This window comes from Tupaia chinensis, unplaced genomic scaffold, assembly GCF_000334495.1.
Source record: "Tupaia chinensis unplaced genomic scaffold, TupChi_1.0 Scaffold000674_1, whole genome shotgun sequence".
NCBI classification, from domain to species: Eukaryota; Metazoa; Chordata; class Mammalia; order Scandentia; family Tupaiidae; genus Tupaia; species Tupaia belangeri.
In genome coordinates, this window is record NW_006160197.1 from 54,146 (window position 1) to 81,599 (window position 27,454).

Genomic DNA, 27,454 nt, shown 5'->3' on the forward strand with positions numbered 1-27,454 from the left:
CCTCAGACCTGCAACTTGAGAAATGCTCTGGACACAAAGGCATACATACCCAGAACCCCAAAAGGAGAAATGAGAGAAAAGGGGTTGTGTTGTGACCATCCCCTATCGGAGAGTGCCTTCTGACTTTCTATCTCCCTCTCCTTCTCTCCTGTAAGTACATGTGCCCTCCCGAAAATTAAAGAGAGAGAGAGAGAGGGAGAGAGAGAGAGGAAAAGAAAACAAACTTGTAATGAACAGAGTCTCATGAAGGTTTAGCTTTCGGTAAAACCAAAGCTTTTTATCCAACAGAGATAATTTCTTTGGGCTCCAAATAATTAATAGGGAGTGTCATATCTAGTACACATGCAATCCCTGTATTCAGCCATCAGTTTGTGTGGTCAACGCTACAATAGAGGGGAAGTCAAGTGGAAGCCTCTAAAAGTATCCCTGCCTCCCACCTCAATCAAGGTAATAAATCAAAAACAGGTTGGCATCCCAGGAAGGATAGTGTAAAGTAGTGGTTTCTTTAAGGACCTAAAGGATGTATGGGTGGCTGTCCCTATCACCCATTTAAGTCACCTTAGTGAAGTGATTAGCTCTTGAAGAACACAGGTGTGTCCTGGCGAATGGGAATAGATTATTTCAAATTCATTCATGTGACTCTCAATTGCTATTGCTGCGCCAGATGTAGTAGTTGACCAACCTCAGGTATAGGGATGAGTCTAGTGACTTGGCAAATGTGTTTGTTTTCCAGCTAGAAAGAGGGTCAGAATTTGCTTGCATGCACATGGAATGAACAACAATATAGATTTAGTCTTGTATTCTGTCATAATATAGTACCAAGTAATCTTGACTCTCTGGATATCCCACAGAATTCCCCTCCTTTATCACATTAGGCCAGATAGGCAATAAGTTGCCAGGATGCTGGTGCCTTAGTTAAACACATGCATTCTGGAGGAGAGGAAATAAACCCTTTGAAGATTCAGGCATCTGCCACACCAATATAATCTGTAGGGATCTTGTGTTCCGGGAGTTTTTAAGACATCTCATTCACAGTAAGGATAAATTATAGCATGTTACATTTCCTACTACAAAGAAGGAAGCACAATACCCAGTAATCCTTTTTAGGTTCTAATTGCAGCATATTCCACACCCCTGTCCACATGCAGGGCAATGGAAAGGCTGCCTGCTCCGAGTGGAACATAGAACAGAAGAGTTCTGTGGAGCAGGTTTTGGATGTGATGCACCAAGCCCTGATACTTGGGCCATGTGACCCAGTAGACACTGTGTTATTGGAAATACCAGTGGTGGGGAAACCTGCTGTGAGGAATTTACGGCAGGTGTCAGTGGTAGTATCACCATGTAAGTCCTGAAACCAGGGCATTGCTATTTGCCGCAGTAATATAGACAAGCCTTTTGAAAAACAATTACTTATATATTATGCAAGACCCACTTATAAGACACTAGGTGACCACATATCATGGCCTGGGTTCTAACAAAACCATGAAGTCGAAAGATAATGTAGGAATGTCATTAATCCATTGTAAGACACCAGGAGAAAAGCTGGCTTTATGTGTAAACAGGACTAGAAGGTGCAAGGAAGCTGTATGAGCAAATCGTCCCATCTTCCCCGTCATCACTGTGTACCAGCTCAGCTCATCCCAAACTCCACGTGGAGGATTCCTCATGGTCAATTGATGGAGGAGAAAAGAAGACCTCAATGTGGTTTATGGATGTGCTGGTTTAGTAAGTAAATGCAATGCAAGTTAAAAATGGATGGCAGCTACTCTACAGCCTTATTCAGGGGTAGCTCTACAAGACTGGGTAGGAAAAGCCCCTATAATGGGCAGAGCATTTTGGTGGGACTCATGATCACTCTCTTTATGTAGAAGAACATCTGGCTCTGTTCAACTACATATGGAATCATGGATAGAGGTGAATGATGTGGTTGTCTAGTCAGGAACCTGAAAGGAGGTAAGGTTGGGGAAAAGGAGGAATGGGCCATGAGCATGTGAATGGACATATGGGACTAGGCACAAAGTATGAAGATTTTTGTTGATAGGTTAACAACTAGCAAAGAGCATGCAGCACAGTGTAGACCTGCACTGTACAAACCCATATCCACTAGCTACGCGTGGCTGTCAAATTGAAATGTACTATAATTATAAACTATACACTGTATTGAAAGACTCAACAGTACAAGAAATGTAAAATAATATTATTTTATATTATGACGTGGTAAAATTTTTTAATATTATGTATTAGGCTACATAAGATGTATTATTAAAATTGATTACCCCTCAGGGCCAGCAGGTGGTGTGCTACTTGATGCATTGGACTCCCATGTGCCTGAGACTGCTAATGAGTCTGCAGTTTGAGTCTCAGACCTGGTGTGTTGCTTTCTCATTACCCCACACCCACTCCTTGTCTCTCTTTGGTGAATGCATGTATCCTATAGCAAATTTAAAATAATAATAATAATAAACAAAATTAAATAAATAATTTTTAAAAAATTTGATTTCACCTTTTATTTTGCTATTTTTCATTTTGGTTATAAAAAAAATTCAAAAGTTCTTATGCAGCTCACATTGTGGCTTACATTGCATTTGTTTCGGACAGTATTAATATAGAAGGAATTACTTGGTCAATTGGCAGCAGCCAGATTCAGTGATTGGCCACTCCAGTGCTGCCATTATAGCATATGAACGAGTGCCAGCAGGAGACATAAAAGCTATGCCTGGGTCCATGAGCTAGGCCTATTACTTACCAAGGTTAATAAAGATACCACTGCTGCCAAATGTACAGAGACTAAGCCTTCGATATGGCACTACTCTTCCGGAGGCTAATCAGACACTTGTTGGCAGATTGATTACACTGGGCCCTTTCCAAAAGGACCAGAGTTTATTTCATTTTATTTTTGTCTCTAAATAAAAATAAACACATATTCCATTTTTTTTTTCTTATCCATGAAGCCTCAAGTGACATCATTATTTCAAGGCTTATAGTGTAGGGCCAGCAGGTGGTGTGGTAGTTAAGACATTGGATTCCACATGGCTCATTCTGTGGTTCCAGTTTCAGATCCAGTGAATTGAATTGAAAAACATGCCCGGAGTGTGTGTGTGTGTGTGTGTGTGTGTGTGTGTGTGTATGCTCAAAATTCCAAGATTCCAAGAGGAGGGTGGAGGGATTGTAGAGTGACCATTCCCCTAGGGGGGTGATTTCTCACTTTCCCTCTCTGTGTCTCTTTCCAGTGACCCACATGTACCCTGTGGCAAAACAAAACAAAATAAAAACAAAACAAACAAACAAAAACAACTTATAGTGCATTTGGGATCCTCCATAACATCATATCAAAGCAGGTGAACCAATTTACAGGACAGGAGGTGTGTGTATGGGCTTGTGACTGTGATCCTGTAGTCCTATAATAGACTCTAAAGCTCCTGTCTTGACAGAGTGCAGACTGGTTTGCTGAAGGGACAAGTAAAGTGCAAGTTGGTGAGGATACTCTGCAAGGATGGGGTACTACTATCCACTAGGATGTAGCATGTCAACTGGAGCAAAAACTTCTATAATAATATGTCCCTAATAGGAAGAGCATGGGGTCCAGGAAGCAGGAGTGGTCCCACTTAACAAGATCTACTGGGAAAAAATGTGCTTCCAATGCTACATTATAGGTGTATTGAGGTTAAAGGTTGTAGTTCCCAAAGGGGGAACATTTCTAACAGGGACTAATGAGTCCCATAGAACTTCAGCAACTGATGCTCTCTGGGCATTTGGGGCAAAGAAAAGAGTCACCATCACCATTGGAGTGCTACAAAGCCCTCTTTCCATGCATATTCCTCAAAAAAAAGCAGATTATACCTTTAGCAGCACACTACTGGGGATGAAGTCTGAGATTCTGCGTTTCTAACAAGCTCCAAGGTGGCGTTAATGCTGTTATTTCCTTTAGCACACTTTCAGTAGAAAGGCTTCATGGTATAGACTCTGAGGTCAAACGTGGCTAGGAATACATACAGGTTTTGTTTCTTTAAAAAGTGCAATTTATACAATCTAAACAAGTCACCTACTGTTTTAAGTTTATTTCCTATTTCTTGCACAAAAAGAGATAGCAAGACATACACCCCAACAAAGACTGCATGCCACTATCCAAATCCAGCATAGGCCAGCCTGCATTACAGGCATGCACACCTTGCCCCCTGGCATGTAGAGTGATCCTCTCAGTCCTTTCTATGTGGGTCCAATGGGCTACTACTGCACCACCACTTAGCCCATTAACAAATGGCATCCTATTTTGTTTGGTTCCCTAAACTGGTCTGGTAGTTTCTACCATGTCTCTCTGGGCTCAGGTTCTCTATCTATAATGAGGAAGAGGAATTAGTTCCTACTTTCCAGTATTGTTCCAAGTAAATTAAATAATGTACTTAGAGCATAGTGCCTGGCACAGAGTAAGCATCAACAGATATCAAAACCTGTTATTTTTACTGGTTGGCCCCATAGTGCTATGGTTAAACTCTACGCATTGGAAGCTATATCCCACATTGCCAATTGATGTTTGAAACCTACCCCTAGCATTTTGAATAGCAAGCCAGATGTGTGTGTGTGTGTGTGTGTGTGTGTGTGTGTGTGTGTGTGTGTATGCTCAAAATTCCAAGATTCCAAGAGGAGGGTGGAGGGATTGTAGAGTGACCATTCCCCTAGGGGGGTGATTTCTCACTTTCCCTCTCTGTGTCTCTTTCCAGTGACCCACATGTACCCTGTGGCAAAACAAAACAAAATAAAAACAAAACAAACAAACAAAAACAACTTATAGTGCATTTGGGATCCTCCATAACATCATATCAAAGCAGGTGAACCAATTTACAGGACAGGAGGTGTGTGTATGGGCTTGTGACTGTGATCCTGTAGTCCTATAATAGACTCTAAAGCTCCTGTCTTGACAGAGTGCAGACTGGTTTGCTGAAGGGACAAGTAAAGTGCAAGTTGGTGAGGATACTCTGCAAGGATGGGGTACTACTATCCACTAGGATGTAGCATGTCAACTGGAGCAAAAACTTCTATAATAATATGTCCCTAATAGGAAGAGCATGGGGTCCAGGAAGCAGGAGTGGTCCCACTTAACAAGATCTACTGGGAAAAAATGTGCTTCCAATGCTACATTATAGGTGTATTGAGGTTAAAGGTTGTAGTTCCCAAAGGGGGAACATTTCTAACAGGGACTAATGAGTCCCATAGAACTTCAGCAACTGATGCTCTCTGGGCATTTGGGGCAAAGAAAAGAGTCACCATCACCATTTTGGTACAGGTTCTTCATCATCAGGAAGAGATGAGTATGCTGTTATATAAGGAAAGGAGGAAGGCACATCCTTTTAGGAACCTCTTGGGCCTGGATTATACCACTAAGTAAAACACTGGCATGCATAGAAGTGTTTCCTGAAGGTGAGGAGGATGTAGAATTGGTAGTGCAAGAAGGAGATGCTCAGTATCTATTGTGGTTCTTGGACCAGCTAGGTGGTAGGGGCTGTAGTTTGTCCTGTTAATCTTTCCTCTTCTAAGTTTTCCCAAGGACTAAGGAGGCCCATCAAAAATCTTGGAAGAGTTGTTCCTCAAAAGTTAAATAAAGAATTGGATCTGAGGCATGAATGTGGAAGACGCAGAGCTGTTCCAACTTCAAGGAAGGACTTGGCCCAGTTTCTGAGAGTGCTGTCAGCAAACATCCTCTAGCTTTCAGGTTTTTCTTCCACTTCAGAGTGCCAGCTCATCAGCGATCACTGCCTTCCTGGGGTGAGCTACATCCTATAGCTGATTATGGGGTGGCTGTAAAGTCCCAGCCATTTCAGCCCACCAGGGGCTAACTTGGAGGACGCTTATGCTCCAGAGCACCTTAGTGGGAATGGCTTGCCTGGAGCTTTGTTGGGTCTTTGTCACAGCATGATTTTTTCTCTTCTAAATCTGCTTCCTCCCCTCACCTCCCTCAAGTACTGCTCCCTCATAAAAATTCTGCATGCTAAAGTCCATTTTAGGGTTGCATGTGCCTGGAGAATACAACCTAAAATGCTGGTCTTTGTTATACTCTTCTCTCTACATATATTCTTCTCTTAAAACCCTTAGTATTTGTTGGGACCAGCAGTTAGCGTAATGGCTATGTCACTAGACTCCCATGTAGTCGACCGTGGTTCACGTCCCGGACCCGGTGGCTTAAACTCACGCCGGGTGCTTGTGTGTGTGTGTGTGCCCAAGATCCCGAGAGGAGAATGGAGGAGAAGGGGTTGCAGCATGACCATACCCTCTGGGGGGCGATTTCTCGCTTTCTATCTCTATGTCTCTCTCTGTCTGTCTGGTGAGCACACGCGCCTTATAGCGAAAACCTCTCTAAAAAGAAAAAACTTTAGTATTTGCAAATCTTACAACTTTAGCTAAGCTCTAGTTTCATATATTTTTCTATTTATTTTCATTGCTTATCTTAGCTCCAATCATCCACCAATTCAAAATAAACACATCTCTTTCTTCTAACATCCTAATTTCTGTTAAGTATGTCTTAAATCCTTCCGTATATTCTGCTTGAGGTATTTTTTTTTAATTAAAGAATTATTTTATTTTATTTTATTATTTATTTATTCATTCATTTATGTTTTAATTTTACCAGAGTGAGGGAGGGAGACAGAGAGAGAGAGAAAAGCAAGCCACCAAGTCCAGGACATGAGCCGTGGTCAACCATGTGGGAGTGTCCAGCACCTTAACCACCATTCCACCTGCTGGTCCCCAAGCCTGCGGTATTTTAACCTCATAATCTTGTTGTTACCTTTAATCTATCCCATCTTAATAAGGCTTAAGTAACTGACATTTTCTCTACCACAATGGCCTAGACCCCTATCCTTGCTTGTCTGAGGGGATCCTACCTTTTTCTTCACTGCTTTCTCATTCTCTAGCACAGCACCCTAATCAAAGTAAGTCCTCTACCACTATTTTTCTTTTTAACAAATAGTAATTAAATAGCTACAAGGAAGACTTTTACCCTGTCGTTTCTGTTCTCCCAATGTGTTTGTTTACTGACGCCAAACTGATATTTCAGGCTGCTAACATCGCTGTTATTTGCATGAACTTTCTTATCTAATATTATTGGAATTTCTGTACTTTCCTAAGGATACAAATCAGACCCTTTGGACTGGTCTTTAATGTTTCACAATATCCAAATCCATTCTCATCTGATTTGTCATTGGTTCCTAAATGAAAATAATCTTTTTAGAGAGATTTTTGCTATGTGGTGCACGTGCTTGCCAGCCAGAGGGAGACAGAGAGACAGAGAGCGAGAAATCACCTTCTGTGGGGATGGCCACACTGCAATCCCTTCTCTTCCATTCTCCTTTAGGGACTTTGGAAACACATGCAAACAAGTCTAGTGTGAGTTTTAAGCCACCTAGTCCAAGACTTGAACCATGGTTGACTATGTGGGAGTCCAGTGACATAACTATTATGCCATCTGCTGCTCCCAATAATTTGTTTTTAATGAGGTCCTTCTGCCCTGCATAGAAGAGGATGACATGATCCCAATCTGCCTTTCTTTAAACCACTATATAATGTAGGCAATGGAAGGTCCCTATCAGCTGAAATCCTGTCCCTCCTTGACCATGACCTGTTTTTTCTACTCTTTCAGACTGATAGCTGCCTTTCTCCCAATATGAACAGGATTGTACTTTGCACCACAAATTTTTGTACTCAAGCATCAATAAACATGTTTTAAGCATTTATTTTATTTTAGGCACTACGCTGGATACTGAGAACATTAAGAGTGATGAGTCTAGTTATCTGTTCTCAGGGCGTCCTGAGGAGGGAGTAGTTATACAAATAAGTGAGTGATGTGAGACTTAAAGGGGTTCTAATAAATACATTGTGCATAGTAAAGCAAGTAATCAAGGATGCATTAGAATTTCCCTTGAAAAATAAGTAGATAGTCATTAGAATTGTGCTCCCAGGATAGGGTAGAGGGGGCAAGCAAAGCAGAGAAAAGTGGACTATCAGATGAGATCTAAGTAATCTACCTTGTGGACATGGGAAGACATGAGATGTAAAGACTGACAGTTTGATAAGCAAAAAGACAGAAGTTGTTTGTACTTAGCCGACCTTGTGAACATTTCTAAGAGTTTGGGTTTTATTTTGTTTGCAGTCAGAAAGGAACACTATGGAAGACTTTTAAGTGAATAATATCATCAAATTTCAGTTTTAGGGGACCACCAGGTGGAGTGGTGGTTAGAGTGCTAGACTCCCACATAGCTGATGATGGTTCGAGTTCCAGACCTGGCAGCTTCAAAATCATGTTGGGCACGTGTGCATGTGTGCCCAAAACCTCAGCGGGATTGCAGTGTGGCCATCCACCCTGTGAGTGAGTTCTCACTTTCCCTCTCATTGTCTTTCTCTGTCTCTTTCTGGGGAATTCATGCACCCAATGGCAAAAACCTTAAAAAAAGAGAAAGAAACAAAAACATTGAGCTTCAGAGTGATTACAAAATCACATATTATTAACTTTCCAAAGCACAATTCCTCTCTAGATGTAATAAAACAAATCGAGGACAGTGTATTGCAGATGCTAGATTAAACAGAATGCGATATCTTGTTTCTTCATTTGACTGCCAGTAAAAGTACGCTTTGGTTGCCTAAAGCCAGCATCTTCAAACAGACAAGCATATAGAAGTACCTTTGTGTACACACATCCAAGATAGCAAGTTTAACAAGTTCTACTGTGAGTAAAGCAAAACAAAAATTCTACTAAGCAGTTGAACTAAAGGATACTACTTACAAAAGACTGGATTTATCCTTGTAAAAATATTCTCTCAAATTCATTTACATAGAGAGTTCCTCCCTGGCTCTCACGTTTGTCTACACGTTATTTTTTGATGATGAAGATGAGTAGCTGAGAAAGAGAAGTATTGTAAGCTTCTCCACTTAGGGATCAATCATAATAAAGATAACACAACTTTGAAGTTATAATGGCTCATTAGTCATTTCATAGCAACTGGTTTCACACAACTTCCCAAGAATGTTATCTGTTACAGAGAGGGAGGGAGGTGTTCTTGGGTGTGCCATGATAGGGCAGGGAATACAGCTCAGGATGTAAAGACAATGGATTAACAGAAAATGCAACAAAAATGCCACAGGAGATACAATTTAGAAACCAGTTTTACTCTGCTGCAAACAAATGGACAAGATATTGTACAATATATAATAAAAAGTACAGCATAATACAGGTGCCACTAATAAAAGAAACTTAAGTATAAGACTTAAAAATTCTTATTTGTAATATATATATATGTATATATATATATATATATATATATATATAAAAACTGCAATAAAAAGCCACAATAAATACACAAATTTTCATGTCATTATAATAAATACTGAAAATATAAATACAGAAGACTACAGCTAATATGAATAAATTATTACAACATAAGATCCAGGTTAAGTTCCATTGAATATTATTGTAGCTTATTTTATATACCCTTTGGCATCTTTGATGTTACAACTTATACATGAGAAAAATCAATCTAGAAATTGTGCAACATACAACATGACATCTTCGTGTAAAAAGACTGTATGTATGGACTGTATTTTGACTTTTTTTTCCCTTTCAACCTTCGTAAATCATTAGATTGAACATAAAAGTAATAAAATATCTATTGAAATACTGTTGATATTGAGTAAAAATATTTAAAAATTCAACCAAAATATTAAACCAATCATACTATCAGAAAATACTTTACAGAGCAGTGGCTTTTCTGAGTTTTTAAAGTTTCTTTTCTGTGCCAGCAACAAACAGCAAAATAAAATTTAAAAAATTCTCAAAAGACTTCGCTTGTGTGGGACCATTCCCATTATCTGAATGGTTCAACATAGACTGGAGGACAACCAGGTCCACTGGGTTGTTTAATCTACCAATACATTCAGCTCACTAGAGTCACCAGAATTTGCAACTGTACCAAATACCTATGGCAGCTGAAAGGTGAAGACACACTCGATGTCCAAGACTATGATCAAGATAAAGATACTGTAAAAGGTGATGTTTGTTTATGCAACCAATCACACATATATTCTTTTAAATGGGGAAAATGTATTTTTTACCAATGTCAAATGACCTTTCCTATTAAATTGATATACCCTGTGACACTGAGGAAAACACACTGAAATAACAAAGTGCCATTTTCTGCATTAACAGGCATTAACCAGTACATATGTATTAATAGTTCTATCTTAAGAGGCTATTACACCAGAAATGCATGAACTAAAAAGAAAGCAGATCAACGTTACTAAGACACCATAAAGGCTGAGGTTTTTAGGAACAGAGTTGTAATCTACAGGTTTAAAATACTTTTTTTTTATTTTTTTATTTTTTTATTTTTTTACTATTTCTGTACTGTAAAGGTCTAGCATTTATTATACATCAAACACTTTTGAAACATGTTTCACAAACTACGCCTCAGACTTATTTCCATAGAGGTGGCTAGAGTCGGTTAAAACATTGGCCAAATTTTATTCAACATTCTTTACATAAGTGTTCTAAAGCATTTTTTTAAACAAAAAGGATCATTTTCCCCTAGTGTTATTTGTGGGGATCAACCACAACTGATGTGGCTGTCATTTCACAAGAGCATCCGAGTTGGAAAGATACACAACTGTACCTAGATTGAAAAAAATTCTGTGGAGAAAAGAAACATTGATTTTGGGGGGTGCTCTTCATCTTCTGTTCATTTCTGACTCTAAATTGGAGTCAACTCTGAGTAAACAGAAAAGGCTCTGAAAGCTGCAGGGAGTTCTTGGGTCAAGTCTGATGTAACCAGAAAAAAAAAAAAAGAAAAAGAAAAAAAAATCACCCTCCAGCATTCCTCCCTTCATTTTCAGGCCTTGTCAAGATGACAAATTTTTAAATAGTTTTCCTGATCCCTGAGAAAGCAAGCAGCCATTGTTTAAATAATGCAGGGACAAAGGCTGGGATCAAATGGTGGCTGAGTGATTCTCTGGAGTCGTTTTATTCCAAGTCAGACACTTTTCAACTGCTCCCATCTTCCCCAGGAGTGGAAACTTTACTTTTTTTTTTTTTTTTTTTGGTCATTTTAGGCTAAAGAAAGATTATGGAGAAGGTCCTTATTCAGAAGCAAGAATGTAGAAAATGCTTATTTTTGTAACTGTAACTTCTCACAAAGCTGAACAGTTTAAAAGTTTAGACACTAGGTCCTAGTTCTGATGTATGTCACTGGGGACCTGAAACAGTCATTTTCTGATATTACCTCTTGACATAACAGCAATGGCAAAAAAAAAGAAAAAGAAACACCATCAATTACAACCATATTGTCCGAAGCAGATCATGTTATTGAACGTTGTCTTAGTACCTACAGTTTTCTTTAAATATATGAATTTTTAGGAGACATTGTATTGTCAAATGTAATAATCATAATAACCCAACTTTCCTTGAGTTTCTCAGTACAATAGCCCAAATCGCCACAGCTGTTGCCAGGTGCCTAGCCCATAAAGACTGGCCAAGATATTTTCTTCTTGCGAGAAAACCTAAGAACACTGGATTGTGTTGCCAAGGAAACAGCCTTCCCCAGAGATGTTAAGAATAGATGAGTAACCGTCCTGTTGGGCATGCCTGAGTGACAGTTCTCCCTGGAGGTAGATGGATGAGCCGATTGACCTCTAGAGAGCTCTTCTAGTCCCAGGATCATAAAACGTGAAGAATACAGAAGAATCTCAACCCTTCCATTATTCACACACAGTTGGCCCTTGTGAACATCTTTGAAAAGATTGAACGATTCTGAGCTACTCATGTGGCAGGATTAGTGCCTAATGATGCAGGGTTCAGCAATAACCTTTGGCAGTGGACCCTACTGATTATGGTACAAACAAAACGACTTTGTCAACTATTAAATCTAAAATTCTACTGAATTCAGGTATCATTCAGATACCATTAAATCATTTAAGGATCAACACTAAATGAAAAACAAAACAAAACCTAGGCAACAATTTATTTCCTAAATTTAAGTATGTAGTTTTTTGAGAATACAGGTTTGAATTTTATTCCTTCCTTCTCTTTTATACTTAGATAATGCTGCAAAATGTATATGGATTTTTGAAGCTTATGTTTAAAAGACAAGATAATGGCTAAAAGGGAAATCTTCTTGGCCAACATGGAAAGTGACAACAAAAGAAAAGCAACATGTACTACAGAGCTAGGTCATTTTCATAGGTCTCCTAGATACAGATAACAGTGAAATCGTGTGAGCAGGCCATGCTTCTGACAAGGGTGGTTTTATACAGGGCTTGAAGAACATCTCTCAAGATAGAAGCGTCTACATAATTTTTAAGACACACCTTCTGAAATCAATTTCCTCCCAAATACTCATTAGTAAATAACTTTCATAATAATACCAAACCAGATAAAATTATAGGGAGAAAGTAAAAAGAGAAAGAGAGAGATAGCTAAACAAACTATTCTAAGATGACAGCAAAAACCAATCAATCGGGTCAGAGAAAATGAGTTAGACAAAGCAAGGCTAATTTCTACCATAAATCTGTCCCCTTTTAACTTCTTCCAATCAATATACATTATCTTAAAAATATATAAACGACCTCACACACGTCACTAAGATGGAAGTTACTGAACTGACTTAACCATCACCATGGTAATAGGTAATACAAAGAGAAGAATGATATCATTAACATGTTGAATACAAATATTGTCAAAAGAAATCCTATCACATTCCTTTGACATTTTAGTCCTGCCAGAAACTTTTGTGAGAGATGAAATAAAATGACACAGTAGAGCTGACTTTTTTTTGAATTACAAATAAGTATAAGGATTAAATAAAAAGCAACCACCCTGTAGAGTGATATATTTATCACAAATTTTAAAAAGTAGTAACCAATATGACTTAAATCTTTGTAATTACTTCATTTTCCATGGATGTAATGGATAGCTGAATTTACCAAAATTCCAGACTATATATTAATAAAATTTTGAAAAATTTGCATATAAAAAAAAATGAACTGCAAAGACATGCTGGTTTAAGCTTTGAATCTGGTTGCATATACTCCCTGCTTCCCATCATTCTACCTGTGTATACTGCTCAGAACACAAAACCCAAGGCTTGCCAGACAATGACCACCAAGTAAAACCCAGGTCACATCAAGCATTGAGTTTGAGTTTCTGATGAAGAAAGAAAAGAAAGAAAGAAGGAAAAAGAAAGAAAGAAGGAAAAAGAAAGAAAGAAAGAAAGAAAGAAAGAAAGAAAGAAAGAAAGAAATAAGAAAAATAAGAAAGAAAAACAGCTACATTGTTTAGGAAAGGGCTCCCATGGCCTAGCTTGAAAACCATGAGAGGAGTAAAAACAAAGCTTCAAAGTGACTGTTTTTGAAAAAATAAACAAAAAAATCTAAAGAGCCATGTTGAATCTATCTATAGATATGGCAGGTAATATGTTAATGAAGAGCTTTTATTTTCAGATTCCTTACATTCACAATAATGTGAGTCACTTATCAGTCATGTTCATATAAAATGTATTTAATTTTTTTTAAAAAATAACTTATTTAGAATGATGTCTCTCTGCTCTTACTTCCTAAAGCATCAAAGGATTTACAAATAGGAAAATGTAACTGATGCAACTTGATCTGCAGATATGAGCACCAACTAGACTGTGAGGGTGTCTACCTTACAGGTTTTGGGCTGTTTGTAAAGTTTCTAGTGTAATAAGACCTAGTCCAGCTCTGCTGAAATGTTTTTACAGTTCCAAAGGACATCCCACTTATTAAGTTTATTGTACATTCTCACCCCTATCTGAGACACTGTCATAATCTGGGTCCTTTTCAAATTGCTGATAGTCAATTAAATCAATTAAGTTATTTAACGCTACAGAAAACATCTGATGAGCTGTGTACTGTTTGTGCAAAGCTGTGACATTTTGACTTGGGCATTTAAGTTACTTTAGCATAAGTTAATGGATCTCAGAAAAGGAATGCAAACAGAAGTCACAAATTGTATTAAAACTAAGAGTGATCAAGGCTTTACTGTTGGAGTTGGTTGTCCCAGGGCTACAGCATTCCCACTTTCATATTACAATCAAGTATTGGCTTTGAAACACACAAAGCTGCTTGCTACTGAGGCTTGTCGTTTTACATACTGATACTGTAAACTGGATTTGAAGGAATAAGGAGCAGATGACATTTTAAAGAAAAACATTAAGTTATATTTACAGAAATAGAGGCTTCACGGCGCTTCTTAAAAAGGCAGTCTCAGGGACCAGCAGATGATGTAATGGTTATATCGCTGGACTCTAATGTAGTTGACTGCAATGTGAATCCTGGACCTGGAGGCTTAAAACTTTTACTGGACATGAGTGTGTGTGCACCCGAATTCAGAGAGGAGAGTGGAGGGGAAGAAGGTATTGTGGTGTGGCCATCCCCCTTGGGGGGTGATTTCTCACTTTCTGTCTCTTGGTCTCTCAGTGTCACTCCGGGGAGCTTATACACCCTATAGCAAAAATCTCTCTTTTAAAAAAAGGCAGTCTCCTTTGACTTCTGAGGATTCATATTTCTCCTTGCTAAATTGATCATTTGTAACTCCAGGTAAGTGAGGGGGTAAGCTGACCTCTGTTTTCCACCTGCTTAGAGGTGATACCTTTGGAACTTGGAATAGGGTTTTGTTATTTTGATAGGCTGTTTATAAATAGTTGTAAGAGTGATTGTGTTCCACATTGTTGTTTCAAGTTTCCTGAAATGTTTCCTGGGTTATGTATGAGTCGAGCTTTCTTTGAAACTGTCTAGCAGAAGTTTGCTGGCATGAATTTAGCACTGCTAGGACGAACACTATATAAGCAATTAGCTGAAAATCTCTTTTTCATTTGGCTCAGTCCTAGCTGAGTCCAGACTTAATTCATAAATTTCAGCTACAGGGCGAGGGAAGAAGGAGAATCTAGGGAGTTCTATTAATTTAAGAAAAAGAAGCATCCTTTTACTTCTGGCTTGTATATAATTAGATAAGAATTAGTGTCAGTTTTTTTTTAATATGACTTTATAAAAATCACATATTAGAAGGATTTGAGTAGGCTTAATTATTTCATGCCACTATTCATTAGCATATTCCCTTAGACTTTATAATTTCCCTCACTCTTTTTACTATCCAGGACAATTTTTCTAATAGACCAAATGTTCAGTAAACTTTTGTTGAAAAAAACTAATCTGTAATAAATCCTGAATATCAAAACCAAAGGGTTATAAATTTGTACAACAGTATCAGAAATTTAAATCAGAGAACATGTGATATATTCACTTATACAAAATAACTCTTGATATATTTTTGTTTAATAATAAACTGGAATTTTTCCTAGAGTCATCTATTAAGAGTATAAATTTTTAAAGAATCACTTAACAAAATGTTTTTTGCTTCTTGATTAATTTGTGGTCAATGTTTCTGCAACTCATAGTTTTTTAAGCGTGTATTACTGGGCCATATGTGATTGTGAAGATATTATTTATCTAACAAGACATTAGGTTTTTTTTTTTTTTCATTTTTATGTGCCTGGCACATTGTAACAATATAGTTTCATCACAAAAAAAAGACTGATCTTCAACAAGTAACTATATTATTCAATCCAGCAAAAGACATGAGACAGATGGATTTTTACCTATGTCTTAATAATCAATGATCTAGAGAAGAGAGGCAAGACTTAGGTAAATCTGTCTCACTTCCTTCTTTCTCTCAAGGGAAATGCAGACAAAGGGGAAGCAAGCTGCTCTAGCCACTTGACTTGCAAATCAATTTGGTCAGGATTAGAACTGGGAATTAAGTCCCTTTTAAAGATAAAGGACAGGTACTAAAACATTTGCAATTGATCATGAATGACTGAAAAGCTGTATGCCAGAAAAGACTATAATTTAGTTAGATATACTGTGGGCGCAATGCAACAGCTGCCGGCCAGGTCTGGATAAAAAGACTATAAGTATCCCAACTAACTGCATCTAGCTTGATTTCCCATTTTTAATAGCACAGAATAAGTCGTTTTTTCCTGGCAACCGGGCAGTTTTTGTTGAATAGAAGGGCTATTAACAGGAAAGAAAAACACTGACGTCTTTTAGTCTTTCTGGGAAAGGAAGTAATAAGAAAATGATTCCATTATTAACTGTATTTGCAAATTTGACCCAACATTCTCAAACTATACTTTTAAAAATTGTCCTCTTTCATAGGCCATACTTACAGATCATAAAGCCCAACTAGATTCTAGGATAGGAAAATCTTGATACTCAGTAATGGTTGGTTCCTAAAATCTGTCATTCTCTAGTGTGTGACATGAAGGTTTTTTTGTGTGTATGTGTGTATGGGGGTGGTATATCGGTGTGTTTTAATAAGTAGCCTTTATATGCAGATTATGAGAGGTGTTTAGGGATTTGCTAAGTATGTAAAAATGCAGAATTGAAGCTGTCATGGTTGGAAGGTTAATTTTTCTTAGTCAGGCAGAGGCTGATTGGACAGGTAGGGGTATAAGACTCTGTTTTGATTTTTATTTTTTAAGCATCTTTTTAGAAACAAAGTTAGAAAATTGAGACCCAGCCAAACATAAATAAACTTCAAGCTTTCATGTGAAAACAAAGTTGACCTAAAATGAAAATTTCTCTCTTTTTAGAAACTAGACTGTCATTCTACCCTTCAATTCTGCCTCTTCCCTTCTTTTCTACACACCTTGTACCAATAACCCAGAGTACTTCACATGTAGACACTTCAAGAGCTTGTAACGGTCCAAAAAATACAATACACATGATTCATTCATGTGTTTGAATGATGGAACGATAGCCTCTTGTCATTTTATTCTTTGGACCTGTGCTCTTTAGATTGTATCAGCAGAAAAGAAATTTGGAGATCAAGCGCTTAAAATTGGAACTTGGCAGATAACATGCGATACGCTACTTGAGACTTGAGCAAAACCTCATCTGAGTAGCTCAGAGGGCTAATCATTCAAAAAGAATATTCTTGCCCTTACGACTGCCATTTACCTAAAGACAAACCCAAAGGTCTTTCATGTTATTATGAACAGTAATAAATGTGGCCCAGAGGTTGTGTAGAGTAGGGGCAGGAGCCAACTGCACAGTGGAAGAGCTGCCAAGTTAAACACATTTTCCCCAAATCAAGTTTTAGTAGAAATTTTTCCATTGGAGGACTTTCTCTAGAACAGACATTTTCAGTTCAACTAAATAAACTACTTTAAAAAAAAGAAGAAGTTGAGATCTACAGTGTATTTATAGCCATAATTCTAGATATCCAAGTCTAAAAGACATAAAAGTTGTGCTGCAGTCACTGAAGAGCAATGCACGTCCACATTTCAAATAGTCATAAAATGTGAAACGTGATAACAATAGAAGGTCAAAAACATGGAACAGATTGAGCATAGTCATATTGCATCAAAAGAAGGTAGAATACACTACGTGGTTACCTAAATTAATTTACAGGAAAATGGGATCCTAGAAGTCCTCCGACGTATCAAGTGCAGGTAATCTAAAGGTGGGGAGTGCATGTTTTATTTCTATCTGTTCTCTTTCATTAGAGAACGTGAGGTAATTAGAAAGTATGCAATGCATTCTGGACTGTTTGGCTAATTGTCCCAGGCAAGATAAATCAAAATGCTTCAGAAAAGTAAGGCCTAGTTGAGTATTTGGGTAGAGGCCCTCCCTTCAATCAGCTAGTCACTAAGTGTAAGTCTCATCATACACTTATTTTTGCGGAGATGGATTGATCACGCTGCAGCAAAGGCTGGTTTCTGAGGTTGTGTCTCTTCCATGTTTCCTCAGGCTCCTCTGCATGTATCGAGTTAGATCCTCAGAGTGGTGAAGGAAAACGGGTCATTACTCCTTCGTTAAGCATCATTAGATGATCCTCTAAAGTAACTACATGAACCTCATAATAGTCAAAGAGCTTTCTAAAAATGTTTTTAAATTTTTATCTCAAAGAGTTCTCAGTCCCCACCCCACACGAGGTACCGTGAAGGGGCACTAAAGTGCATTTTGATGTAGGGGTAGAGTTTAAAGGTGCTGTCCCAGCTAAGAACCAAGATGATACTGTTTAAAAAAGAAAGGCAATTCCTTCTAGCTCCGTCTCAGGAGTCAACTGAGGGAGGGCAATGAATTATACCCTCACTGGAGGATTGTCCTAACTCATAACTTTAAACTGTGTAAGGACCTGCACATATAGACTCATTTATTAGTCCAAAATAGCAAAAATAGGCCTATTTCACCCTTAAGAAAGTATTTGCAAATCTGATCAGTCATGATCATAAAAATGTGAATGGATTCCAAATGCAATCCATGTGGGCATGCTCAGTGGTTCTAGCTAAGCATCTTCAGTTTGTATGAACATGCTGCTGTTCATTTTCATCAAAACATGACTTCTAAACTACCATAAATAAAATACACAGGGAACAATTAAATCTTTTTCTTACAATAATTACTTTTACATTAAAAAGTCACCATCATCTTTAGATATATCGAAAATTAGGACTCTAAATCTTATTATTCCCCAGTCTTAGTTAACAATCTTGCACAGGCCCGATAATTCAAAAACTTGGAGCTCTGATCTACACAGCTTGGCAAGTTTCACACAGTTTGACAGGTAGGCAACTGTGAGATATGCATTTTTAAAACTTTGCATTTTCTATCAAAACAGTCTGAAATCTTTTAAAATCCATATAGAGACTGTATTTGTGCAATGCCACAGTCACGTTGCTAGAAAGGAGAAAACAAAATACAGTCTGGAAGATTAACCACAGCCCAAGTTTTCTTGGTCTTCAGTTTAAACAATGATGAGCCCAGGAAATCCAATTATACAGTGCCTGGAATAGGAGCAGAATTGGTCCTAGAATAATTTAAGCTACTAAACAGGGACGGTCTCAACCACAGGTGATTTGATGCACTCTTCGTGCAATCTGCTCTTTTCTGCAAGGCTCAAAGCATTTTCGGCAGGATGCTCAGAAATATGACTGTCACCGTTCAATGCAGAAACAAATCCCTCCTGGGAGGGGCCTTTCAAGTATGAGTGAAATTCCACTTGAGGGTGACTGGACCGGTGCTCAGGATATAAGCTATTGCAGGGTACACCGCTATCGTTTTCGGAAGAAGAGCAGCAAACAATCACAGAGGGGTTGGCAGCTGGGTAGTGGGAGGCACTGTAGGCCTCTTCTGCTTGTCGGGCATAGTCAACGAATTGCTCCGGGGTCATGGTATAAGGCACCAGCGAAAGGGTACCGTTTTTGACAGTATCTCTTTCAGAATAGTTCTCGGAGATCTGATTAGGGGTTCCTGGAATGTGGCTATCTATTTGGTAATAGAGAGTTGGAGAGTTGGCATAAAAAGAAGCATTTTTTGTGTGGCTTTCATGAACTGCAGTGCCATCAGAATAACAAAGGACTGAAGGAAGAGGGACAACTTCAGCATGGCTGCCCAGACCTTCCACGAAGCTGTCTCCTTTCTCATCATCATCATCATCCTCTTCTTCCTCCTCTTCCTCTTCCTCCTCCTCCTCGTCAGACTCACTAGGTGCCAAGCTTTGTGTGCTAGAATCGGTGACTCCACTGCAAAAGCTACTCCCATCTTCTTCCTCTTCTTCCTCCTCACCTTGGCAATCTAATTCCTCAGCAGACTGCAGGTGCAGCACTGCAGCCTGGGGTTCAGTTTCAATCTCAAAATTGTCTGCAATAGAATATTCTACGGAGTGAGCGACAGGGCCCATGGAACTACTGTGTGCACTTATCTCGCCATGGCAGCCATTCAATGTGGGGATTTGCTGCTCTCGATTTTTCTCCAGTTCAAGTTTCATTATTGTGTGCAAAAAGTGAGTCCGGACACGGATAGGATTAAATTCAATCCTACCTGCTGTGTTACTACATCCTTCTTTAGTGCAGCCACATGGGAAAGACATGCGATCCACCTTGGAAGGAAGAACCTAGATTAGCACCATGGACTATTACAAATCAATAAAAATCCACTACCTTTTAGCAACCCCATTGAATTAAGTAATCCACTTAATCCCACTTATGCCATAAAAAATGACAATCACGCTGCAAATGACAAGCGTAAGTAGTTTTTAAAACTCACTTTAAAAATAGAAATGGGTTATGGGGATACATATGTATTTTTAGTTCATTGACCTCCTGCATTCTCTTCTGTACTTTTTTCTCCATTTTCTCATTTTCCTTTCATTCATTGCTTTAATTGTGCTTCCATTTTTTGAACACTTGTATCCTTCCCCAAGTTCCTTTTCCTTTGGCTGTATCCCAACTCACATGCTCAGCTCTAAATAAGCAAACTTACTATACTCATCATCCACACCTGTTCTTTGAAATCTAACTTATATGATGTTACCCATGCTAGCTAAACCCTTCCTCCTTTGCTTAGGATAAAATAAATTTCTCTGCCCCAGATTTCAAGTTGATAACTCTTAGACTCATGCACATGAATAATTTGTTCTCGTTGGTTTACCTTCTCATTCTTTGAGTCCGTGGTATATGGGTGCATGCATGAGGACTGCAAGACTGAGCTGGACATGCACGCTCATGCCTGTGATTGGTGGTTTCATGTGTTTAGGTCCTGGCTCTCCCACTTCCCTCCTCACTCCATTAGACTGTAAGCTTCTTGAGGGAAGGGAGGGTACATTTCATCAGTTTCCCAAATGTATCACTATGTGAGTGATAGGGCTCTGGAGATAATGAAGCTCAACAGTGATACTGTTCCCTCATGTAGTAAGTGCAATTCTGGGAAATTCAAGGGCACTCCTAAGAAATTTTCCAACTTTCTCAGTTCCCACAAATTAACCTATATGTAGGCCAGAGAATGGTCATCAGAAGAAAACAAAAATCTTTGCTCTGTTTGCCACTTTATCTAAGCACAATTTCCTATGCTATAGGGGAGAAGACAGATACTAAAACAGTAGGGATCTGCAGTTGGTGTAGTGGCTATGTCGCTGGACTCCCACATAGTTGACTGTGGTTCAAGTCCTGGACCCGGTGGCTTAAACTCACGCCAGGCAAGTGTGCATGTGTGCCCAATATCCCAAGAGGAGAATGGAGGAGAAGGGATCGCAGCATGACCATCCCCCCGGGAGGTGATTTCGTGCTTTCTGTCTATCTCTGGCAAGTGCATATGCCCTATAGCAAAAACCTCTCCAAAAAAAAAAAAAAAAAAAAAAAAGAAAGAAAAAGAAAAACAGTCATCCTGGTTCCAGTAGAAAGCAGGAGCAGATGTCGGAGCCAGAATCTGTCACTTTTTCACTACTCAAAAATTTTTTATCTATGCGTCTCTTTTCTTGCTTGCTTGTTTGCTTGCTTCTTTCTCTTTCTTCTTTCTTTCTTTCTTTCTTTCTTTCTTTCTTTCTTTCTTTCTTTCTTTCTCTTTCTTTTTTTTTGGAGAGGTTTTTTGTTATAGGTTGCGTGCACTCACCAGAAAGACAGAGGAAAACAGAGAGACAGAAAGCAAGAAATCACCCCCCCAGGAGAGATGGCCATGCCACATTCTCTTCTCCTCCATTCTCCTTTCGGGATCTTGGGCACTCACACACATGCACCCAGCGTTGAGTTTTAAGCGACCGGGTCCGGGACTCGAACCGCGGTCAACTACATGGGAGTCCAGTGACATAGCCATTACGCTAACTGCTGGTCCCGTATGCACCTCTTTTCTAAGCAACTGTTCAGCTAACAGAAAATGCCCTCTAGTTTTGCCCAAGTGGCTCTCCTTATTAAAATAAAAAATTCCAAGTTCTGCATAAAATAATCATACCTAATTAATCATAGAACACCAATGATTGGATAGAATCAGAGAATCATCTGATTATCTATCATTCACTAAAGATGTTTCTTTGCAAAGGACAAGAGAATAAATATTTTAGATTTTGTGGGCCATGTAGTTTCTATGACAACTACTTAGCTCAGCTGGAGAAGCATGAAAGCAATCAGACATTTCATAAACAAACAAAACAAATCTCTGATCCAATTAAACTTTACTTACAAGCACATGTGGCAGGTTGGGTTGACCTGTGAGTTTATAGCTCTCCAATCCCTGAGCCACTCCAGCCACTTGATTTCACAGAGAAGAAACTGGGCCCATTGGGGTTACCTGACATCAGTTTCTCATAGTTTTTAAATAGCAAAGTCAGGAGTACAACTTAGTTTTCTGAGGTCCCAGCCTTGTTACTTTCCCACCAGTTCCTACCACCTCTAGTCAATCATTTTATAGTCCATGGCTGGATCAGAAAACAAACTCAAATATTAGAAATGTTTTGATCCATTTGAGTATTTTAAAAAATCAACAAAGAATACTTTCAATGAACTGGGCTGCATATTGGGTTGCCTTTCACGACATATTTTGTATGTGTAAGAATTACGTATATATATTTTATACATATATGAATTATACACCTTGCTTTACTACAAAGTCTCCTTGTACATAAGGGAAACCTCATTATATGAAAGCATTTAAAGAAGTTCACAGAACAATGGAATTAAAGTATTAAAATAAATTGGGGCCAGTCGGTGGCATAGTGGTTAGGACATCAGACATCCACATGGCTGACCGTAGTTCGAGTTCTGGACCTAGCAGCTTGAAAATCACTCTGGGCATGCGTGTGTGTGTGTGTTTATGCGTGCATGCCCAAACTCCCAGGAGGAGAATGGTGGAAAAGGGATGACATGGCTATTCCCTCCCTGGGAGAGGATGATTTATCACTTTCTCTCTCACTGTCTCCCTCTGGCAAGTGCACGCTCCCTATGGCAAAAACCTGAAAGAAAAAGTATATTTTGCTGTGGAAAATTTTTTGAAATTCATAGTTTGTATAATCCCTATTTTCCACGAAATTTTTGAAGACCGCACCGACGTACCATGATTGCATCGTTCGTGGGTGGCATATAACACCTTGTCTTTGGCTGCTCTGCAATCCGAATCCTTACCTGACACTTAATGCCTGCCAGGCTGCAGGTACATGTTTCTGGATCACAGAACACTCGGCAGTCACAGCCACAGTCCTCCCGCGACAGGCGGATGGCTCGTAGCTCATGTTTTTCTTCCACGTCGATTTTTTTCACCCCAGAGGCCCGCAGCAGTGCTCTTCGTTTTTTTGTTGGCAGGGGTTGCAGGAAGAAATACTCGTCTACCTCTGTGTTGTCTAAATCAATATCATCATCAGAAATGTCATCCACTGTAAGAGTGCTCGCTTCTTCGGATTCTACCGTGCCATTCTTAGTCATCTAAAAACACAAAGCAGCAAGTAAGAGACTTAGCAGGGGCAGGGTCCCAAATCCCTCCTTTATATTTGACGAGAATGAACTGCTGTGTATTATTATGTCGCCATAACCAATCTGTTTGACTTTAAATTATTTTCTTTTAGCCTTCTTTTCAGAAGAAGTCACAGAAAGGCTTTTCAATGTCCTGGTAACAGAAGACTGTTAATTGGAACTCTTAACCTCCTAATGTTAGGCGCTATCGCTCTTAGAGCTTTTCAGCCAGCACATTGTGAAAAAGGCCAAAGGTGACAGCTGCCCGTCAGTGAAAGCTATCTTTAGACTCAGTTCGTGATGGCCAACTCTGATGTGGGGATAAATGTGTCCTTGTTCAGAGGTGATAGGATCTTAGTGGAAGTCACCGTCCTCTAACTCAGCACACATAGTCCTTGAAATAACAACCCTGTCTTTTAGACTCCAAAAAAAAAAAAAAAAAAACAGGCACCAGGAAAGCAAGCTGTGCTATACTATACTGCTGGGATTACAAATATGATTATCCTACAGAACATTCCAAGAATGAGGCCTTGATATGAAGTAATCAGTTAGGCCGGCATGCCCTCAGTCAGACAAGGAGCAGAGGGCAGTGCTGGCAAACTCTCGCCACCAACAACTGAAACAATAAACTCGGCCCCCCAAGGAGTTCACATCAGCCTTCGCCCAAAGCATTACCTTCTGCAACAGCTCATGTGGACAACGATGTCTCACCTACCCATGACTATTCCGCTTCTGTTTGTATTTCTTTTCTAAAAAGTCCTGAGTCACTCATTCACGCTTACTACCATCACATACTATGTTTCTTTTACAAAAATGCATTTAGAAAGAGAAGTGTTCTTTGAATATAAGCAAGAATTCTTCTCAAACATATTCTGAGGTGCAGCACAGAAATAAATGCAGAAATTCCATTAGCGATAAATCATGAAGTTTGGAATACAAAAGTATTTTAATTTAAAAGGTTTGTTTTGCAAACTTCATTCATTATACTTACTACCTTGCTTGATGACCTTAATAATGGTTTGTTGATTATATAGTTAAAATACTCAGTTGGCATGAGGATTTATACTGTCATTTTCATAAGAAAAAGTGCACTTAGATAAGAATACTTATTGAGCAAAAACCCTCAAACTGGACAACTCTGAATGTATTAAAGAATAAATACAAGACTGAATTTTGCCCTCAAGTAGAGGACTTTTCATAAATGAACTAACACAGTAACAACTAAACACTAAAATATAATACAAAGCCTTGAAACAGAGTTTAAACAGTTAATTATATTTTTTAATATTTTAGAGCTTGAGGGGCTGGCAGGTGGCATGGTGATTAAAAGTGCTGGACTCCCACATGGCTGACTGTTATTTGAGTCCCAGACATGGCAGCTTGCTTTCTCACTTTCCCTCTCTCTCTCTTCCTCTCTCTGGTCAAATTTAAAAAAATATAATAACAATAATAATAAATGATGTTAAATGAAATAATTCTTTTTTTTTTTTGAGAGGTTTTTGCTATAGGGCACGTGCACTCGCCAGACAGACAGAGAGAGACAGAGAGACAGAAAGCGAGAAATCACCTTCCAGGGGAGATGGTCATGCCACAATCCCTTTTCCTCCATTCTCCTCTTGGGATCTTGGGCCTGCACGCACACACGCGTGGCGTGAGTTTTAAGCCACCAGGTCCAGGACTCGAACTCGATTGACTACATGGGAGTCCAGTGACATAGCCATTACGCTAACTACTGGTCCCTGAAATAATTCTTAAAAAAATATTTTGGAGCTTGACTCTGTGATCTTGCAAAGATGTACATTCCCCTTTATTAGGTTTCATTTCTTGATGTGATTTGAAATTCATTACCTTCCTTGGTAATTTTGTTTTTTAAGAGATTTTTACTATAGGGCATGTGTGCTTGCCAGAGGGACAGAGAAAGAAACTGAGAAATCGTTCCCCAGGGGGGATGAAAATGCTGTAATACCTTATCCTCTATTCTCCTCTTGGGATTTTGAGCACGCGTGCGCGCATGCACGCACACACACACACGTGCCCAGTTTGAGTTTCAAGTTGCTGGGTCTGGGACTCAAACCACGGTTGGCCATGTGGGAGTCCAGTGCCTTACTCACTATGCCATCTGCTGGCCTGTCCTTGACATTACTTATGTACAAATTGGTTAAACTGATGTCCACTGCTAGGATGGTAGTTTGGCTGTGGTTATCATTTTTGTTCATTCTTATTTGCTAGCAACTGCATATTGGTATCTGTGAAGATGTGATCTGCTAAAGAATGCAAGGGCATAACCACCTAACATGTACTCAGTAGTCTGTGATAGGTATCGCTGCATTAACAGAGTGTTCCCTTTCTCACCCTGTCATTCTCAGGTATTTAGATTTGCTTTCTCTCATTCTTGGGTTCCCTACGTGAACCCCAGCAAACTCTGCATTCCACAAACATGTAGAACATCCAGGACTCGGTTAGCATGGTTCACATTAATACAGCCTTCCCACTCACCCACTGGGTTCTCTAATATTTATTACCTAGTGTATAATATTTAGCTTCCTTGTGCTATGGAAAACATTTCAACAATGACAAAAATTAGTTTTTATGTCAACAGGACCACATTTTAAAAAATAATGAATTTTCAGAAAAGACATTAAGTCAACATGAAGTGAGATTTTAGCAAACATTTTAAAAGATACCAAAATGTTGGGGACCAGTAGATAGAATACTGGTTACATTTCTGGACTCCGATATAGTCGACCATGGTTCAAGTCGCAGACCTAGTGGCTTAAAGCTCACACCAGGCACGTGTGTTTCCATGTCCCAAATCCCAAGAGGAGAATGGAGGAGAAGGGATTGCAGCATGGCCATCCTCCTGGGGGTGATTTCTCATTTTCTGTCTGTCTCTCTGGCAAGTGCATGCACCATATACCAAAAATCTTTCTGTAAAAATAAAATAAAAATAAAAGATACCAAAATGTTTAGGGCACCTTGGATTATCATGTGGTGCCTAAGAATTAACTGCTGTATCTCAAAGGAACTACAAATTCCGTTCTCTCCAAATATCAGTGCCCTTAGAAAAAACTCTGTATCTCTTATTATCATTTACTTACTAACAGTAAAGAATTTGGGGCCAGCAGGTGGCGTAGTAGGGTAAGGTGCTGGACTCCCACATGGCCAACAATGGTTCTGCTGCTGGACCCAGCAGCTTGAAACTCATGCTGTATGTGTGTGTGAGCATTCCCAAAATCCTAACAGGATAATGAAGGAGAAAGGACCACCGTCCTGGAGGATGATTTCTCACTTTCTGTCTCTCCGTCTGTCTCTCCAGAGGGGGGTACATACCATCAAGCAAAAAATCTCTCAAATAAATAAATGAAATAAAGCATTTCACTGCAAAATAAAAATTCAATTAAGAATGTAAAAGTTTTTCACAAATAGCAACATACTGTTTCACTCTTATTCAAGAACCTATAGGAGTTCTCATCTAGATTTTCAAAATCTCACATTAACATTTAAATTATCTGGAAAAATCTATCTTTCTTTCTTTCCTCTTTCTTTCTTTCTTTCTTTCTTTCTTTCTTTCTTTCTCTTTCTTTTTTTTTTTTTTTAAATTTGCTATAGAACCAGTGTACTCACCAGAGAGAAAGAGAGAGGGAAATTGAGAAAGCACCCCTTGGGGAGTATGACCACTGCAATCCCTTCTCCTCCGTTCTCCTCTTCAGATTCTGGGTATGCACACACACCTGGCACGTTTTTCAAGCCACTGGGTCCAGGACTCTATGCACACAGTTAGCCATATGGGATATATAGCCTTCTTAACCTCCATGCCACCAGCTGACCTGCCAGATTTTCTAATATCATTGCTAATGAAGACTGGAAATACCTAATTTGGTCTGGTTAATTGGCTTATCTTCCCCTCTTCACAGTTTCGGGTTGGGTATACAGCCTCTGAGAAATATTCTCTGATATTGCCTTTGAAGTCCTTCCCCAGTCCTCTCTTTCAGTTTATACCTAGTTGCCTCTTTAGGTTTCATGCCAAATGCTCTTTAAAAATCAGAGTACTCTGCAGATTATTTCTAAATACATTTTCCCATATTAGAGCAACAGTGGAAAAGGTCAATGAGCTCTCTATTTCTGTTTACCAACTCACATCTATTACGATCTCAAGATTTAGTGCAAAGAAATCCAAGGAGTCT

At 39.0% G+C, this 27,454-nt stretch overlaps 1 protein-coding gene across 5 annotated transcripts in view; it reads right to left on the bottom strand.

Moving 5' to 3' along the window:
• Positions 1–18,532: 18,532 nt before the first annotated feature.
• Positions 18,533–27,454, bottom strand: part of CSRNP3 (cysteine and serine rich nuclear protein 3) — a 225,902-nt gene continuing 216,980 nt past the window's right edge. For all 5 annotated transcript variants that reach the window (XM_027776493.1, XM_027776494.1, XM_006160243.1 and 2 more), the window contains 2 exons: positions 22,947–23,243; positions 18,533–19,936 (listed from right to left, as the gene is read on the bottom strand). In XM_027776493.1, coding sequence (XP_027632294.1) covers positions 18,884–19,936; positions 22,947–23,243 — 1,350 coding nt within the window. In that variant the 3' untranslated portion in view covers positions 18,533–18,883. The remainder of the gene's footprint in view (positions 19,937–22,946; positions 23,244–27,454) is intronic.